General features: G+C 40.1%; 2 protein-coding genes across 9 annotated transcripts in view; one reads left to right on the forward strand and one right to left on the reverse strand.

Moving 5' to 3' along the window:
• The window catches only part of LOC309365214 (uncharacterized protein), a 36,953-nt gene that overhangs the window by 11,995 nt on the left and 8,255 nt on the right, over positions 1–16,703 (forward strand). The window contains exons 3-4 of the mRNA XM_081903440.1: positions 7,248–7,305; positions 7,837–7,919. Coding sequence (XP_081759566.1) covers positions 7,248–7,305; positions 7,837–7,919 — 141 coding nt within the window. The remainder of the gene's footprint in view (positions 1–7,247; positions 7,306–7,836; positions 7,920–16,703) is intronic.
• The window catches only part of ITPR1 (inositol 1,4,5-trisphosphate receptor type 1), a 199,093-nt gene continuing 190,310 nt past the window's right edge, over positions 7,921–16,703 (reverse strand). For all 8 annotated transcript variants that reach the window (XM_081901286.1, XM_081901281.1, XM_081901283.1 and 5 more), the window contains 2 exons: positions 14,058–14,219; positions 7,921–9,739 (listed from right to left, as the gene is read on the reverse strand). In XM_081901286.1, the coding sequence (XP_081757412.1) occupies positions 9,653–9,739; positions 14,058–14,219 (249 nt within the window). In that variant the 3' untranslated portion in view covers positions 7,921–9,652. The remainder of the gene's footprint in view (positions 9,740–14,057; positions 14,220–16,703) is intronic.

Below are 16,703 nucleotides of genomic sequence, written 5' to 3' on the forward strand. Positions count from 1 at the left end.
TGATAGTATACTAGTGAGGTATTTCACAAAAGGAGAACATGAATGTGCTTATTCATATACGCAAACCAATGGTGAAAGATGGCGGATGAGAACTTTTAGAAGTAACATATACTGGAGTATTCTTTCCATCTTTCAACAAATCCTATGTATTCAGACGTAAGTCACTCTGGGTTCAGTGGGACTTACTCTGAAGTAAGAGCATAGGACTGCAACATTAGTAGCTTAAATAGAAATGAAGAAGTTTGGTTCAGTTAATATGGCACTCTGTTGTTGAATAGTTATAGAAGTATGGCAAGATATGGCGGTTTATGCAACTATATTAGACATAGGAACCCAGTCCATATAAATTTTTGGAGCTTTAGAGAACAATAAGGCAGGAATCTGTTTTGACCCATATCACTTTTATCCTCTTTTATCCAGTGAGACATGCCTAATGTTCAATAATTTTCAGTTGAAAGTAATGAATTGATGCCACTAATTTTAAAAACCCTTTTATTGTATGATGTTCCCCCACCCCCATGCTTTAGGTGTAAAGGAATGGGAGTGGAAAGGAATTCCCCCCAGATCAGATGTGTCAGCAGTTCTTTTTCCTGTAGTGAGTACAAAAGGTGTACTCTGCCTCTGCCTATGTAACTACCGGTACATATTTTCCTAAGCACATTTTACCTTTGTTGCTCATATTTTCTGCTTTGGCACAAAGTCTTCTGTTAGGGGCAACATACCTAGAGAACCCTGCTGCCTCAGTAGAGGGGATCAGGTCCCTACATTATAGTGTACTTTATTAAAAGCCACCCTCACTACAAAATCATCCTTGTTTGTTGGTTATTTGAAGATGATGGCCAATTTATTATTTGCATGTGTCCAAGAGCTGTTGCAGACCAACAACGGATGGATATTTTTGTTGTTGTTGTTTAGTCGTTTAGTTGTGTCCAACTCTTCGTGACCCCATGGACCAGAGCATGCCAGGCACTCCTGTCTTTCACTGCCTCCCGCAGTTTGGTCAAACTCATGCTGGTAGCTTCGAGAACACTATCCAACCATCTCGTCCTCTGTCGTCCCCTTCTCCTTGTTCCCTCCATCTTTCCCAGCATCAGGGTCTTTTCCAGGGAGTCTTCTCTTCTCATGAGGTGGTCAAAGTATTGGAGCCTCAAGTTCATGATCTGTCCTTCCAGTGAGCACTCAGGGCTGATTTCCTTAAGAATGGATAGGTTTGATCTTCTAGCAGTCCATGGGACTCTCAAGAGTCTCCTCCAGCACCATAATTCAAAAGCATCAATTATTCAGCTCAAAAACATTGCTTTACAACTTCCTATCAAGGCAGATCACAGATTCAGCTGCAAGTATAATATGGAAGATGAAAAATGATATACTTGAGAGGCAGTGTTATATAGTGGTTAGAGCTGGACTAGGGAGACCCACATTTACGTTCCCTTCTTAGCCAGGAAGCTCACTGAGGAGGTCATTCTCTCTTAGCTCAACTTAAAGCAGGCAGGGGGAAATAATTATTTATGCTCTCTCAAGCTTCTTGGTGGAAAAACAGGATATACAGTGGTACCTCGGGTTAAGTACTTAATTCGTTCCGTAGGTCCGTTCTTAACCTGAAACTGTTCTTAACCGGAAGCACTACTTTAGCTCATGAGGCCTCCCGCTGCTGCCACGCCGCCGGAGCATGATTTCTGTTCTCATCCTGAAGCAAAGTTCTTAACCCGAGGTAAAATTTCTGGGTTAGTGGAGTCTGTAACCTGAAGTGTATGTAACCCAAGGTTCCACTGTACATAGAACAGCTTAATAACTTAACAAATTGGGGCAACGGCTGCCAAGAGGCATTCTGTCTTTCAGACACCTTATTCTGTGCGGCCCCTGATTTACTTTTGGGGCTTTAACTCCCACCTGCAAAGGGGGCCATAAATGCAATTTCAATGCAAGTTGTTCTTTTGTGAGTACAGCAGAGGGCCCAATCCATATACTGTGCACTTGGCCCCAGTAATTCTGGTAGTACTCCTGAGCAATCGCCTCGCCACATATATCTCTGCCCAGCAACTGTGTTCCTGATAAGGGGAAATGAAGAGAGTACAGTGATACCTCTGGTTACATACTCTTCAGGATGCACTAAATTCTTCCAGCCATCTGGAATCAATTACCAACTAGAATTAGGCACCAAGAGTCAGGATGTTTAGATACCCATATTTTTTATTAAGAAGCTTTTTGTGAGATGTGACCCATTCTTTTGTGAACTATTAACTATGTCTGTAGGAAAGGTTTTATTGTTTTTAGAATTTGTAGGAAGCCTTGGCATAGGCATTGGGCGTGTATCTGAGGCATGACAGGGTCTGCTCGGGGTGGATCCATAGCAAAACGTAGGTTTACGCAGATGGCCCCCAAATGCTGCGGGAAGCCCACTAGCCCTGCACAACTGACTCTTTGGACAAAGACTTCCCTCCAGACCCCTCTAATGTGGTACCCTGTTATCACTGTCACAGGGATAAATGTATGAAAGACTATAGGATTCTACCCAAGGCCTAAACTGCCAAAGCTGTGACTAGTACTATGGGGAAGGCAAAACCTGCAGAACAGGGAAAAATCCTTCCCAGCCCTGAATATGATGACTGTCAAAAAACCACAGCAAAGCCTGAAAAGGAATTGATTAAAACAGCAAACAACTAAAACGAAGGGAGGGAGAAGGGTGGGTGACGCTCTTGCCTGACTGGATGAGGAGGGTAGGATTGGCTGGGAATTACAGTTGCCAAGCGGACCTGAGTGAAGCATTTCTCCCTCAGGTCCATTCATCAATCCACGCCCCACTAAGGTGGCCACGGATTGGCTCATTTGAATCAGTGAGTTTGGCGGGAACCCATGAGCCTCCATGGTGGCTGAGGGGGACGTGCTGTACATCCAAGCAGCAGTGAAGGCGTTGCACCGGGCCGCAACCACCGCTCACCAATGAGGTATGGTAAGCGGCCATTCTTTGCATTAGAATGCATTTACTTTAACTTCATTCAATCTGCAGAGGAGAGGTCACATACTGTTTCTAGCTACTGAATTCCAAATGTGATGTTGGCATCTGTGAGACGATCCTAAGCAGTATCTTCAAAAGTTTAAGTACTCTAAATATGGTTCCTCTATTCAGAAACCCAAAGGACAGTTTGAAAATCCAATTATGACACTTGAACTTGATCATGTTATAGACAACTTGAACTGTTGCTGGGAACTACATTATAACTTTTCCGACAAAAGTATCATTCAAGGCTCCCTTTTGCAATTAGGGAGCCATCACACTCAGCCTTTTTGAAATCCCTGCTGTGAGAATACAGACTTTCAACTCACATCTTTGTATCATATTATGTGCCAATCAGCTGGAAAAGTGAGACATTGTAATAAACATGAGACACAATATAATAGTTTGCCTCTTCTGCAGCTTGTCGCCTCATCTGAAAATTAGCATGACTACACAAACTGAATTTGTTCATTCAGTTTTCCCTCCTTCTCAATATTGTTTGTAAAAAAATAAAAGAATTGGAAAAACAATTAAACAAAAAGTTTAGAAACAATAAAGAGACTAAAAGAAACTGCTTGATGTTAAGAGCAGTTCAGCAATGGAACCACTTAACTAGCAGAGTGGTGGATTCGCCTTCTTCTGAGGTCTGAAGGGATGCCCTAGTGCTGGATTTCAGGCATCGGACATGGGGGTTGGAATAGATGGTCTACAGGGCCCATCAGTCATTTAGACATACATCATCATGTGCAAGTGTCAAGCTCTTAAAATACAGAAAGACAGCAAAGGGGTGTGTATGCGGGGTGGGGGTGGGGAGCTTATTAACAGACAAAACTTCTGTACAGCAGCTGCACGCGCACACAGAGATGCCCTGTGTTATGACTTCTTAGTTTTAGTATTACAACTACTGCTAGTTTTGATTTCTTTATTTAAAATGTTTGTATTTGCCATCTAACAGGATTTATGTTACACTTAATCAAAGCTGTACCAGTCAATACAAAGCGTCATTAGAGTCTAGATTAAGCCAGCAGGTAATAGCTGAATAACCTCTTTAGCCAATGAATCAGATTAGTAGATGTTACTTTTTTGGTTTTTAAATAAAGTTTCCTCCAATAATCAGGTTTCAGATCTTGTTTTAGAAAGAAAATGAAGTGTAATATAAGACTATAGCAAATCTACAAAGAATAAGCACCTTCTGTTACCACCTGTCCTTGTCTCCACATGTATAGGACTACACACACATCCACGAAACACACATGTAGCCCTTTAATCATGAGCCATGGTGTGCCACAGCACAAAAATGGTGAGCATTTAGTGGAGCTAGCAATATTTTGGTTAAGCCTCTAGAGAGAGTAAGAGATGAAAAACCTGATGAGAAGCAGCAGCATATGAGTGACAGGAAGGCAGAGAAGGAGCAAGGCAACCATTGCCAAATAAGAATACAGGATGACAATCGAAAGTAGGCCAACAGATGGGTAAGGAATCAGGTTGGAGCAGTTTTTCCCAACCTGGTGCCTTCCAGATGTTTTAGACACCAACTCCTGTCAGGTCCATCTAGCATAGTCAATAGTCAGGAGTGATGGGCAATATAATCCAACAACAACAACAACATAATAATAATAATAATATCTTTATTGTCATTGCCCCCTCTCGGGGACAACGAAATTACTTGGCTGCTCCATCCACCCAGGTGGGGTACTCCACACAAAATCAAAACAACTATAAAAACATCTGGAGGACTCCAGTGTAAGGAAGGCTGGGTTAGAGGAAGAAGCCAAAAGTGTATGCAGAATGCATGCAGCCATACATTCCCTGGGGATGCATGGTTGACTGAAGCACTAGAGAGGCAAGAGAGAAATTAGTTGGAGAGGAGGGAAAAAGAGATCAGAGCACAGTTACTACCAAGACAACCAGTGGTGGGTGGGTAGAAGGCGACTCTTCCTCAGGGATTTACTCTGCACTGGCGGTCACATGGTTATTCCTTATGATTTGCAATCATAGAATTGTAAAGGATCCTGATAGTCATCTAGTTGAACAGCTCTTACTGTCAGAAAGTTCTTCCTGGTGGCTAAGGCACCCTTTGAGAGAACAAGGTTTAACTATTTTTTTTTCTAGGCCACGATGAAGAGCTATAATCTAAGCTGTGAGTTGCCTTGAAAGAAAAAATACAGTGTAGGGAGAAGGCTGCATGGTGGGGGGTGGGGAAACAAAAGCCATAAGCAAAATACAAACATGGTTCTATTTGGGAATTCCTCTTAAAGGCTTTTTTTACTGAAGTAGTTTTACTAAAGCATAGGATGGGGAAAATATCTATAGTGTTGGTGGGATTTTTCCTTTCTCACCATGGGTAGTGAGTGCAAAGAAAAGTCTTCATTTAGTTGTGGGGTCCTATATGCAGATCGCCGAAGAATTGATGCTTTTGAATTATGGTGCTGGAGGAGACTCTTGAGAGTCCCATGGACTGCTAGAAGAACAAACCGATCCATTCTTAAGGAAATCAGCCCTGAGTGCTCACTGGAAGGACAGACCGTGAAGCTGAGGCTCCAATACTTTGGCCACCTCATGAGAAGAGAAGACTCCCTGGAAAAGACCCTGATGTTGGGAAAGATGGAGGGCACAAGGAGAAGGGGATGACAGAGGACGAGATGGTTGGATAGTGTCTTCGAAGCTACAAACACGAGTCTGACCAAACCGCGGGAGGCAGTGAAAGACAGAAGTGCCTGGCGTGCTCTGGTCCATGGGGTCACGAAGAGTCGAACACGACTAAACAACAACAACAACAACAACAACAACAACATATGTGTTTACCAGTGGACTTCATATAGTGCTTTCCCTTTTTAGGCCCACAGGAATCCAAACAATAGCTTTGCCACAAGGCATGATTAGGTTGGAACAAAGGGAGAATAAGGCTCATGTCTCCTGAATAGAGGTTGGGAAAAAGATGATGTCTTGATGAAACAGAGAAATTATCCCCAACTTTGTTTTATGAAGGATATATTGTGACAGACTTCATATAGTTGTAAGTCCTTGACTGCAAATCTGCCTTGACTGCAATTGCCAGGTGGTTTTTTTAACTTTGGTTGTTGATTCATTAGGGTTTGTTGGCTTTTTTATTAGTATTTTAAAGTTTTTTCAGTTGCATAAAATAAAGTGAAAAAAGAGAAAAGAAGAAAGTGCAATATATGCTATTATACACAAGCATGGTGGCCATAATGCCAAGGTTGCAGGTTTGATCCCTGTATGGGACAGCTGCATATTCCTGCATTGCAGGAGGCTGGACTAGATGATCCTTAGTGTCCCTTCCAAGTCTATAGTTCTATGATTCTTATATATGCTAATACATATATAAATATTAATAACTACCTATTGTCTGTATAAACTTGTTTCACATGTAAGCATATTTATTCAAACAAAGTCTGATGTTGCAAGTGCCGTCATGCCTTCAGTCCATTGATGAAAGGAACCATAGTTTTTATTTGTTGGCTTAACTAGCCGTTTTTAACCACATGCAGTTCACCTGTTAATGCAATGGAAATACCGTACATCCAGGGGAGATAATTTGCTATTTAAACTTACTGTAAGTAAAACTACTGGATTTGCAGTATTACCCATACCTGAGTTCTCAATTGACACATCTGACTTAATGACTGTACCTATAAATGCCAAGCTGCTTTCCTTTAAAAGAAAAATGTTGAAGCTTTGCAATATATAAAGTAATATATTCTTTGCAAATTCAGTATTTGACAGATTTAATTTTTAATTATAAACTAACTGACTTATAATGGATTGAAAAGAAGTAAAAGTTTTATTACAGTACTTAAAATTTTACATGTACTGATTCTTCCCATTTTGGAATAATGGGAACTTCAGTACTCGATTCACATTTAGGCTGCAGTTCTGAGAACGCTCACCCGGGAGGATGACCTATTAAACACAGTGGGATTTCTCTGAGTAAACAGGAATAAAATTATGTTGCAACAGTTGTGAAGCATTTACAAATATTTCTCCTTGCCTAGTCACAATCATTGGTGAGATCCAAAACATCCTGCAGCATTCTTCCTATTCACCAAACAACAATTTTGTTTTTCCATGACAATTACTTAAGAGGATTTTTAAAATATATACAAGTTTTGGTGTAAGAGAAATTCTATGATAATGCTCATGAAGAGATGTCCATTGGAAAGCGTATACTGCTCAGTTGTGCAAGAGTTCTGAACATTCATAAAAAGCTCATTATTCTCATTTGTTTTAACAGATCCCAATCAGCCTGTGCTTGAGACACTATATGAAAATAAGTTGAGCAGCCCACACAGGTAAAAAATCTGCAAACACAAACACATGAAGATTCCTAGTTTGGAACAACATGCTTTGTTTTAGCTATAATCACCCATAGAATTTTTAGAGATTCCTATACATCAGCCTTCCCCAACCCTTAGGCCCCCAGATGTTTGATGTTGAGATGACAACAACTCGTACCATCCCCAGCCAGTATGGTAACTCTAACGCTTCATTGTAGGCATGATAGAGAATGTAACTGGAAAGAGAAACAATCGTGATAAATTCAGAGTTTATATTCTCACATGTGACCAGCATTGCAACTAAAATCCACAATGTAGGGTTCAGAGTTGAATGAATGACACAAAAGGCCACTAGTTTTCCAGAAGGTGTAAAGAGTTTTAACCTGTTTAATATAAATAAATCAGCATGCTTTGTTTTTGTTTGGTAATTCCAGTATGGCATAAGGTAGGGGTGTGTGTGTGTGTATATAAGAGAGAAAATATGCAAAAACAGAAGTATTAAAACATGTATTCCAATAACGGGCTATCTTTTGTTACTTTTCACAGTGCCAGGACCCTAGTTTATCCTTTGTTTCCAGCAACATACAAAGCAAACACTGAGGAACTAAAATACGGAAGGAAACCAGTGGGTAAGGTTAACATGAAATTTTTAATTTAATTAAACATGGGTTTGAAGAGGAACACAGCTATTTTTGGTTTGGTGAAGCATCAACTGCCTTAAGACTAAAAACACTTGCACATAGAAACATTAGCCTTTGCACGTTAAAGTAATACCAGATATGCTGCCTGGCTTGGAAATGGACTTTAGTATTAGACACAATGCATAAGGCTGGTGTAGCAGTAAGTGATCAATCATTATCTACCCCAGCCTTTGGTTTTCAAGCACAGTACTTTATTGGCAAATGCATTTACTTCCCCTTCAGGTAAGCAGTGTTCATGACAGCATAAGCTGAATGGAGAGTAGTTTCATTAGTGCTGAAGAAGAATGAGACTATCACACTGAAGTACTATACATTATTATTATATATTTTATTTAAATATCTATATTTATGCATTTACAAACTTTAATAAGCATTCATCATTTCCACTTTTTTATAGCAGAGAATTAGCTTCTGTAAAATGACCATGTACAAAACTAGGCAACAGGTTTTTTTTCCATATTTCTCAGCTGTCGTGAGCAATAAAAACGTGACGAAGATGGAATGAAAACTAAAATACAATCTCAAACCAGTGGCTCTTTTGCAAGTATTACAAAATCAGTGCTCAGCTAGGAGTCCCAAAAGGGATATTTAACATTTTAATTGGTTTAATGCATGAGGGGAATGTACTTCTGAGTTACAAAGTGCAGATGCTCAACTGAGGTGGTAGCCTGCAAACCCTTCTAGGATCCTCTAAATCAATATGGCACACACACACACAGGGGAAAAAAATCTAGAAGATTACACTGATCTGCAGCAGTGTCAAATCCTCCTAGTTTTAATTTTTCAATAAAGAAAAAGGTTCATTTCAATACTTCAGATTTCTTCATAAATGAATGCTTTAGCCTCTTGCACACCTCTTGAGATTTAGGGATCAGTCCACCAAGGTGCAGCTTTGCACTGTGGTGGGTTCTGGAATCCTCAAAGTAACATTTAAGAACTTTGGGTGGTATTCAGAGTTTTACTCAAAGGAGACCTCTTGAAAAATAATGCACCTAACTTAGTCATGGTTATTCATTCCAATGGGTCTATAAAAACTCATTGCTCATTTTAATTTAAATCAAAAATAGATAAAGAGGAATGTTGGGAGATGGGGGTGGTAAGAGGAAGCACCATTGCCATGATGTGTCAATCTCTCAGAATGCCATGTGTTACAAAAATGTCCTGGAGGACAAAACCTCACCAGGAACACGGTTTTTCAGCAGCCTTGCTTAACTGTGTCATCTGATGCCATTTAGTAAATGATGTAAGATGACACCAAAGATGTGTGCACTCCCTTTAGGACACACAGGAGTAAAGAACAAATATAGTGTGATTGCATAATTCATATTGCACAACTGTATAAAAACCCCATAAATACCAGCTATCTGAAGGTCTTAAATACAAAATACAGGTCACGTACTATTTTAATCAATAATCATTTTCAAGTGCAAGTTAGGTGTGCCCTTCACTTCTTCCTATAAAAGGCATTTTTTTGGCACAAATGTAACCCCCCCTTCCAATAATGTGCCCATACTTTCTCAATGAAGCCCTATACATACAGTATAAAAAGAAGGTTATTTACACACAATGAACCAGGTATACAGAAACAGCTTTAAGGGTTGAATCTCAACTCCTGTTATGAAAATGGGGAATAGGGTGGGCAGACAAGCCACCCATCTGATTTATGCTGGTTGCTGTGGGTTCACATTGATAGAAGCAGGATGTCCTAGGAGACCAATACGCTGTTTTTGCTTCCTCTGCTCTGTCATCTGGAAAATTGAAACATGTACTTGGTTAGACATAAGCACTTCCTGTACGTCAGACCACAGAATGAGCTATTGCTGTTATATTGTGGTCAAGGCTTATTCTGAAAGCCATTTGCAACAGAAAGCACGATCCTGTTTGATGCATCAAAAACAATTAAGAGAAAAACAGCTACCCCACCCCTGCCCAGTTGGGAAAATCCAGAGAGAAAGTTTGGGAGTCTAGCACAAAGTGCTCATTGACTCCTCATGACAGCAAGCAAGCTACGTGGTGGAATGGAGAGGTTGGGACATGGGAAATGCAAAGGAAAATCCCCACTCAGTCCCCACAGAGCTCAGCTGGGTGACATGGGCAAGCTATCAAATAAGAAGTTCAAACAAATAAATGCTTGCATGGTAGCTGCATTAAATCCAACGTTGGAGAGGCTGCTTTATATGTGGCAACATTTTGTGTGTAGCAGCTCCCTAGGTAGAATGTTCAGTTCTGCAAAATGACAGCCCCATCATTTTGGCTGGCACAGCTATTTGCTATTCTCCAGGATCTTGCAGAAGGGAATAGGAATGGACTCTATTCTATCCCCACCTGCTGATGCAACCCATTCTTAGGCTGTGTGCCACACATATCCCTGAGTAGAAATTTGAGCTTGGGAACACAGAATGCTACTGGATTGGGAACTGAGTTCAGCCCAATGGAAGGGAGGCAAGTCAACCCGGTCCCTTTGTTAACACAGCAGCAGGCTATGTTAACCTGATCCTGCATCTAGAACTGGCACACTGATTCATAAAATTGGGCTGGAAGGTATGATTTTGCAATGTACCCAAGATATAAATGGCAATTAGAAAATTACATTTTAGGCTGAGGAGATACACTGCAATGAGTGTTTACAACAAGCTGGTTCAAAAATAATTTTTAAGTAACTGCAATGTTACACAACTAGGAGTAAATTGCAGTGGACTGATTTCTGAGTTGACATGCATAGGACTGCATTGTAAGAGCCACACCTCTGCAGAAAAGTGCTTTGCCCAGCTACTGAAAAAGTGGCATTTAAGGGCTAAAACAAAATAAAAATAAACACAGTAGCAAGTGCAATTCAAAAGATTGTTTCTGTTACAATATGAATGTTACATTCTGTGGAAGTCAATTTTCTCCCTTTTTGAAAGGAACTTTGTATTACTAAACAAATACTTAAGCCCCACCCCAACTGCAAAAAGTATTTACATTATTTTTAAATTTGCATATGCTTGAAGCATGTACTAAAATGTATATAATTGTTATTGAGATTTTATGTCTTAAACTACATAGAGAATGGGCAGATTACAAAATTAACTGCTAAAGAAAACAGAACTAAAGCACACTTGGTTAGCTAGTTTAGTGGAATGAGGGCCTAATCATAATTTTCATGCAATATCTCTAAATGTTCATGAAATAGCATTCTGTCATGAATTAGCTACATTTCCATTATGGTGGAAGAAATGTTTAAGCTTGGTGCTTCAGTCCCTGATAACTTTCTGTTAAACCAGTTCCCTTTAATTATTTCTGATTTGCAGCATATTGCTTGCCAATTAGCATCTGCAACACATCACTTAAGTGGATCCTGAGGCAAACTATTAGTTGTTTTCCTTCCCTTCCTTTTAAAGGGTGTATGCACCTTTAAAACCTGGTTGTTTGCATATTCATACGAGGTTCACAGAATGCATTTGTGAGATGTACAGGGCTGGGGTAAGTGGAGGCCACAAGTCACTGCAGAAAGTGCTTGGTCAGTACAAATCTGGTCCATTCTTAGCATTATGGAGAATCCAAAAAATAATGAGTTATGTGGTGTGTGAACAAGCAATGTTGCCATAGCAACAGACCCTCCAAGTGTTCCTCTTTTCCAAGGACAGTTCTGGATTTATAGAGGCCATCTCGGTTTCTGATTTGATCCCTGAATGTCCCACTTTTCTTTAAGGTGTCTCTATTTTCACTGGAAAAATGTTGGAGGGTATGGCGTTATGAAATCCCCAAGCCAAGGAGACATATGAAGGCAGCCCTGTATAGGGAAGATTTTAAATGTTTAATGTTTTAGTATATTTTTATATATGCTGGAAGCTGCTGAGAGTGGATGGGCAACCCAGTCAGATGGACAGCGTATAATAATAATAATTGGATAGGGCATCCCTGTTTTCATTGGAGAAAATTTGGAGCTACGTAGCAAAGGCGGTGGGAGCATATGGGAGAGGTACAATCACATGTACAACTGGATCCTTCTCTGGTATATTGCTTGCAAACTACTAATTTTGTGTGTGCTTGTGTGTGTGCTTGTGATGTAATGACATACTGTGGAGTGTGGTATAAAAAAAGCAGACCAAGGCATTTACTAAAGAGAGAGAAAATGTAAAGGTCATATTAACTCCTGCATAAGTGTACTGAAAATTCGTAACAAACCAACAACTTTGTATTCATTAAATTGCCAGTGGTATTTTTTTTAATAGTTTGCCAGGAATGTTTACACCACTTGTTGCAGTTCAATAGTGTTTCAAATGGAATTGTTGAATTTTGGCATTAATGACAGCTCTAGTCTCTAGAAACCAATTAGAAGTGACAGCTGTGAAAGGGAAACTTGCTCTTATTTGATTCAAACCAGACTCTCAGTTAGCTCTTCTTTCTAGAAAGGGTTGTTCCTAATGAGAAAGTGATGTATTGGTATGGTCACACAACTGGTACATGCTGCAACTTCATCTGGGCACACTCAATGACTGCACTTAGGGGAAATTCCAAAGAGTCCTCTCCTGTTAATAAACCTGGTTTCCCCTTCTTCCTCAGCAGGGCAGAGGCCCTCTGAATGCTAATGTCATTCTCATTTTCACAAGGGCAAAGTTTAAAAGCTGGGCAAGTTAAAAGTGGAAGGCTTTAAACATTAAGGCATATTTGGGCTTTAGCTGGTGAGGTTGAAGCAAAAGGTGGGGAAGGAGAAGAGGGGCCTCCCATTGAGCTTGCTATCAAATTCCATTCTGGATTACTTCAGTCACATGTTTTAAAATACTGGCTACAAATCCATAATGCAGCAATGCATGTTGTGGTTGATAAGGAACAAGCAGGAGGCAAAAGGATGTGCAGTATCCAAAGAAATTCCGAGAAGGGCAGTGCATTTGAACTGAAATCCATGCCTTTACAGTGGTACCTCGGGTTAAGTACGTAATTCGTTCCGGAGGCCTGTTCTTAACCTGAAGCACCACTTTAGCTAATGGGGCCTCCTGCTGCCGCCGCACCACTGGAGCACAATTTCTGTTTTCATCCTGAAGCAAAGTTCTTAACCCGAGGTACTATTTCTGGGTTAGCGGAGTCTGTAATCTGAAGCATATGTAACCCGGGGTACCACTGTACTCAGCCCTAAATCCTACGGTGTGTGTTTTTAAAAGATTATTAAGGCATAAACTTTTTTAAGTTTAAAAGGCAAAGAGTAAGTCTTGTAGTGTCAGATAGACAGGGCATGTGCAGGAGCAGGATGTTAGCATCTTTACATATTATATGTAAGTTAGGGATGTACTACGAGAATAGAAGTGAGGGTTGCCACATTGCCAGAAATAAAGAACCAGAAGCATGCTTATTTGCATGTGTCAATTTCCCTCTGACTAATTTTAAGCTAGAACAAATTAAAAATCCCGGTGGAACAAAACACGTCACAGAAAAAAACAAATAACCCCTCTTGCTAGGCCAGTTTAAACAAGCCTGGTGAATGGTAACCTAGGATATGTGTGTGTTTGGCCTTCTAACTTAGCAACCAATGTCACCAACCCTGCAGAACAAGCAAAGAATACCAATAATTTTGAAGCTTCTTGCTGTACAGTGGTACCTCGCAAGACGAAATTAATTCGTTCTGCAAGTTTTTTCGTTCTGTGAGTTTTTTTGTCTTGCGAAGCACGGATTCCCTGGGTATTAACGGTTTTAAGAAAAAGGTAACAAACTCGCAAGACGTTTTCCTCTTGCGAAGCAAGCCCATAGGGAAATTTGCCTTGCGAAGCAACTCAAAAAACGAAAAACTCTTTTGTCTTGCGAGTTTTTCGTCTTACGAGGCATTCGTCTTGCGAGGTACCACTGTATTACCTATTACCCATCATATCAAGGCAGGGCGAGAGTTGTCATACTCTCTCCCGAGTCCAATATTATTTTGTAAATTGAAGGCTGCATTAAAAACACAAACAGTTGGTTTCCCCACCCTCAGGTTTTCCATTCAGTGACACTTATTAAATGTGACTAGGACATTTCTGGTTTTCCAAAATTTGTGAAAACATAAAGGCTTTGTGTAAACTCATACCCTGTCTGCATCTTCTGGAAGTCTCTTACCTGCTCTTTAAGCTCGGACAGCTGATTAGAAAGATTGGACACTAGCTTCATGGTAGATTCAAGCTTCTCTTGCAAGTTTCTAAGTTCATTCTGTTCTCCTTCAGAATCACTGCTCACTAGCGACATGGCACGCATCCGAGGGAACCAATCCAGGTTTCTCTCCTGAAATTCAGGCATGACAATGACATAAATGCCCACAAAGACACAATTGCATATTGGCCACTGTAAATACACTTGAATATGGGCAATGCTCCAAAAGGTTGTTCTAAAATACAATTTTGTATCACTAAAAATGCATTTCATGTGCTTCTGGTGTAAAAAAAAATCCAATTAATCTCAGACAATTTTAATGACTATTGCTCAGAAGTCGCAAAACAATGCAATATTAGAATTCCTTCACACCTCATAACTGTGAAGTTATTCCATGCTTAACTGTAGCGATTCAAGAAGAGATTGTTTGTTGTAGCCTCTGCTTTTGAATTACAAGTAACATGTTTCCCACATTAATTTTTTCCATTTGGGAATCTAGTAACAATGTTTTCTTGAGCCCTCCACACTTGAAAAACAAGATGCTCATTTATATGTCTTATGAAAACTTAAACACTACTTAATTGTAAAACCCCCCAAAACCTCTATGTGGTTTACAACAATAGAAAATAAAACATTTTAAATTATCGTTAAAAACAGTTAAAAACAGGTATTAAAAATATTAAAAGCACTAAAATCAACAGTAGCTAAAAAGAAAGAAAACACATGTAACTTCTATATGATGGATAGGCTGTGCCTAAAAAAATCAGCAGTATGTTTACCAATCAATTTTATTCCCCAAATTATGGGAGAAGGCTAAAGCTTCACAATGCTAACTTTCATAATAGTAATGTGTTCTGTGATCCTTTCAAAGTATTCAGTTAAAATAATGAGATGCCTTCACAAGATATTTGGGGCGACTTTACTCACTAGTTGGCCTCTTTAAATCTATTACAGGTGATTTGGGGAGTAAGTCTTGGGATTTCCCTTGCAATTTTCCTTATGAGACAAGAACAACTGAACTGGAAGATTCCTTGTGTATTTGAAACTCCCTGGTTCTGCAGGAGAGAATCCATTAGAAAGCTGGTTCTTCCCTACAGAATATTGGTTCCTTGCAGAACCTAAGATCTCCTGGTGGTCTTGTTACTTTCTCCCCAAGGTGAGGAAGTGGAGGAGTAACCTCTAGTGAAATCAACATACATACCAACACTTTTTGACAGAATCCAGAGGAGCAAGTAATAAGTGAATGCTAAATCTAATGTTGAAACCCTCCCCACCCCCAGTTCTAGAACCTGTTTTGATTACATATTTGGGGGTTCCACAGCTAATTGCTTACAGGTAAATCAACTCTATAGATGTGATGTTGCATGCTTCTGTACTGATGTATACAGTTAGTGATACAAAAGAAAAGGGAAGGAAAACTGGCAAAAAGAAAACCCCCCAAGTACTGTGGGAGCAGAAAGGGAAGAGAAAGGGTGCGTAGCAGACAAAAGTTTCTCAATTCATTAAAGGCCAGTACTGACAGCCATTCAGTGCTACTCTTTGATTTCTCCCCCCTCCCACGTTGGAGGCATATCTTTAATGCTGAAGTTCAGACGAGGAGGAGGAAGCAAGAAAGCCTGGGTGTAAGCAGATGCACTTTAATACTACCTCATATGAAACCTGGGACAAAACTAGTCTGATAGCCAAGTTTTATCTATTGTAACAATCAATTTCAACCACACGCTATGACAACTGCCAAGTTCTAGCTATTTCCATTTAGTCAGTGGAGCATCTCTAGGTTAGGCAACAGAGGTTGTATCAAATGCTGTGCCAGTGGTACTCCACTCACGCAACAGGACTTCCTCTCCCTCTGCCCCAAATCTGCTGCTGAGGATCCTCCAATCCTGTGGTGCAGATTTTGACAGTGCATTTGGGGGAGAGGGGAAAGGAGCTGCAGGAAAGAAGGTGAAGTTCTGTTGCGCAAGCTGGCGTCTGTTGTGTGAGGAAAAGAGCAGCGTCGGATACAACCTGAGGAGAGGAATCTGGCATTCACCTTCATGCTCCACAGAACCACACTTGAAATTGATAGGTGGCCTTTCAAAAACCAGTTCTTGCTTTAGGAACCAATATTTTATTTTTCTGAGGTTCTAGTGCCTTTGAGTGTACATATACACATGTACCAATTGGATCAGACCAAAAGTTCATAAAGTCTAGCGTCCTACTTTCTAGTAGCCAGCCATGCACCTGGAAGGCACACAAGCAAAAACATGGTGGCCATAGCCCTGCTGTGCTAGTTGCTTCTATGTGGCATTAAAAGTACCATTAAAAAGTAAAATGTCATTATATTAAATGGAAAACCAGAAACAAGTAAAAACAGAAATTCAGAACTAACAGCTCAGTCCTATTACCATTTTTGCAGCTGCACCATCAATGTAGATAGCACTTTAGAGCACCTCAAAAACTAAAGCAAATTATGTTGCCCTCTTCCAATGAATTTACAATCTAACTTCTATTTTCAACAGGCATATGCTTGTAATAGTGATGGGTGAATCAAAGTTTTCATTGCAGATGAATGGATCACAAGATCTTCTCAGAACCATTGTTACCATTTTTGAACTTGTTTTGCAGCATTCTTGT

This window comes from Podarcis melisellensis, assembly GCF_964234715.1.
Source record: "Podarcis melisellensis genome assembly, chromosome: 2".
NCBI classification, from domain to species: Eukaryota; Metazoa; Chordata; class Lepidosauria; order Squamata; family Lacertidae; genus Podarcis; species Podarcis melisellensis.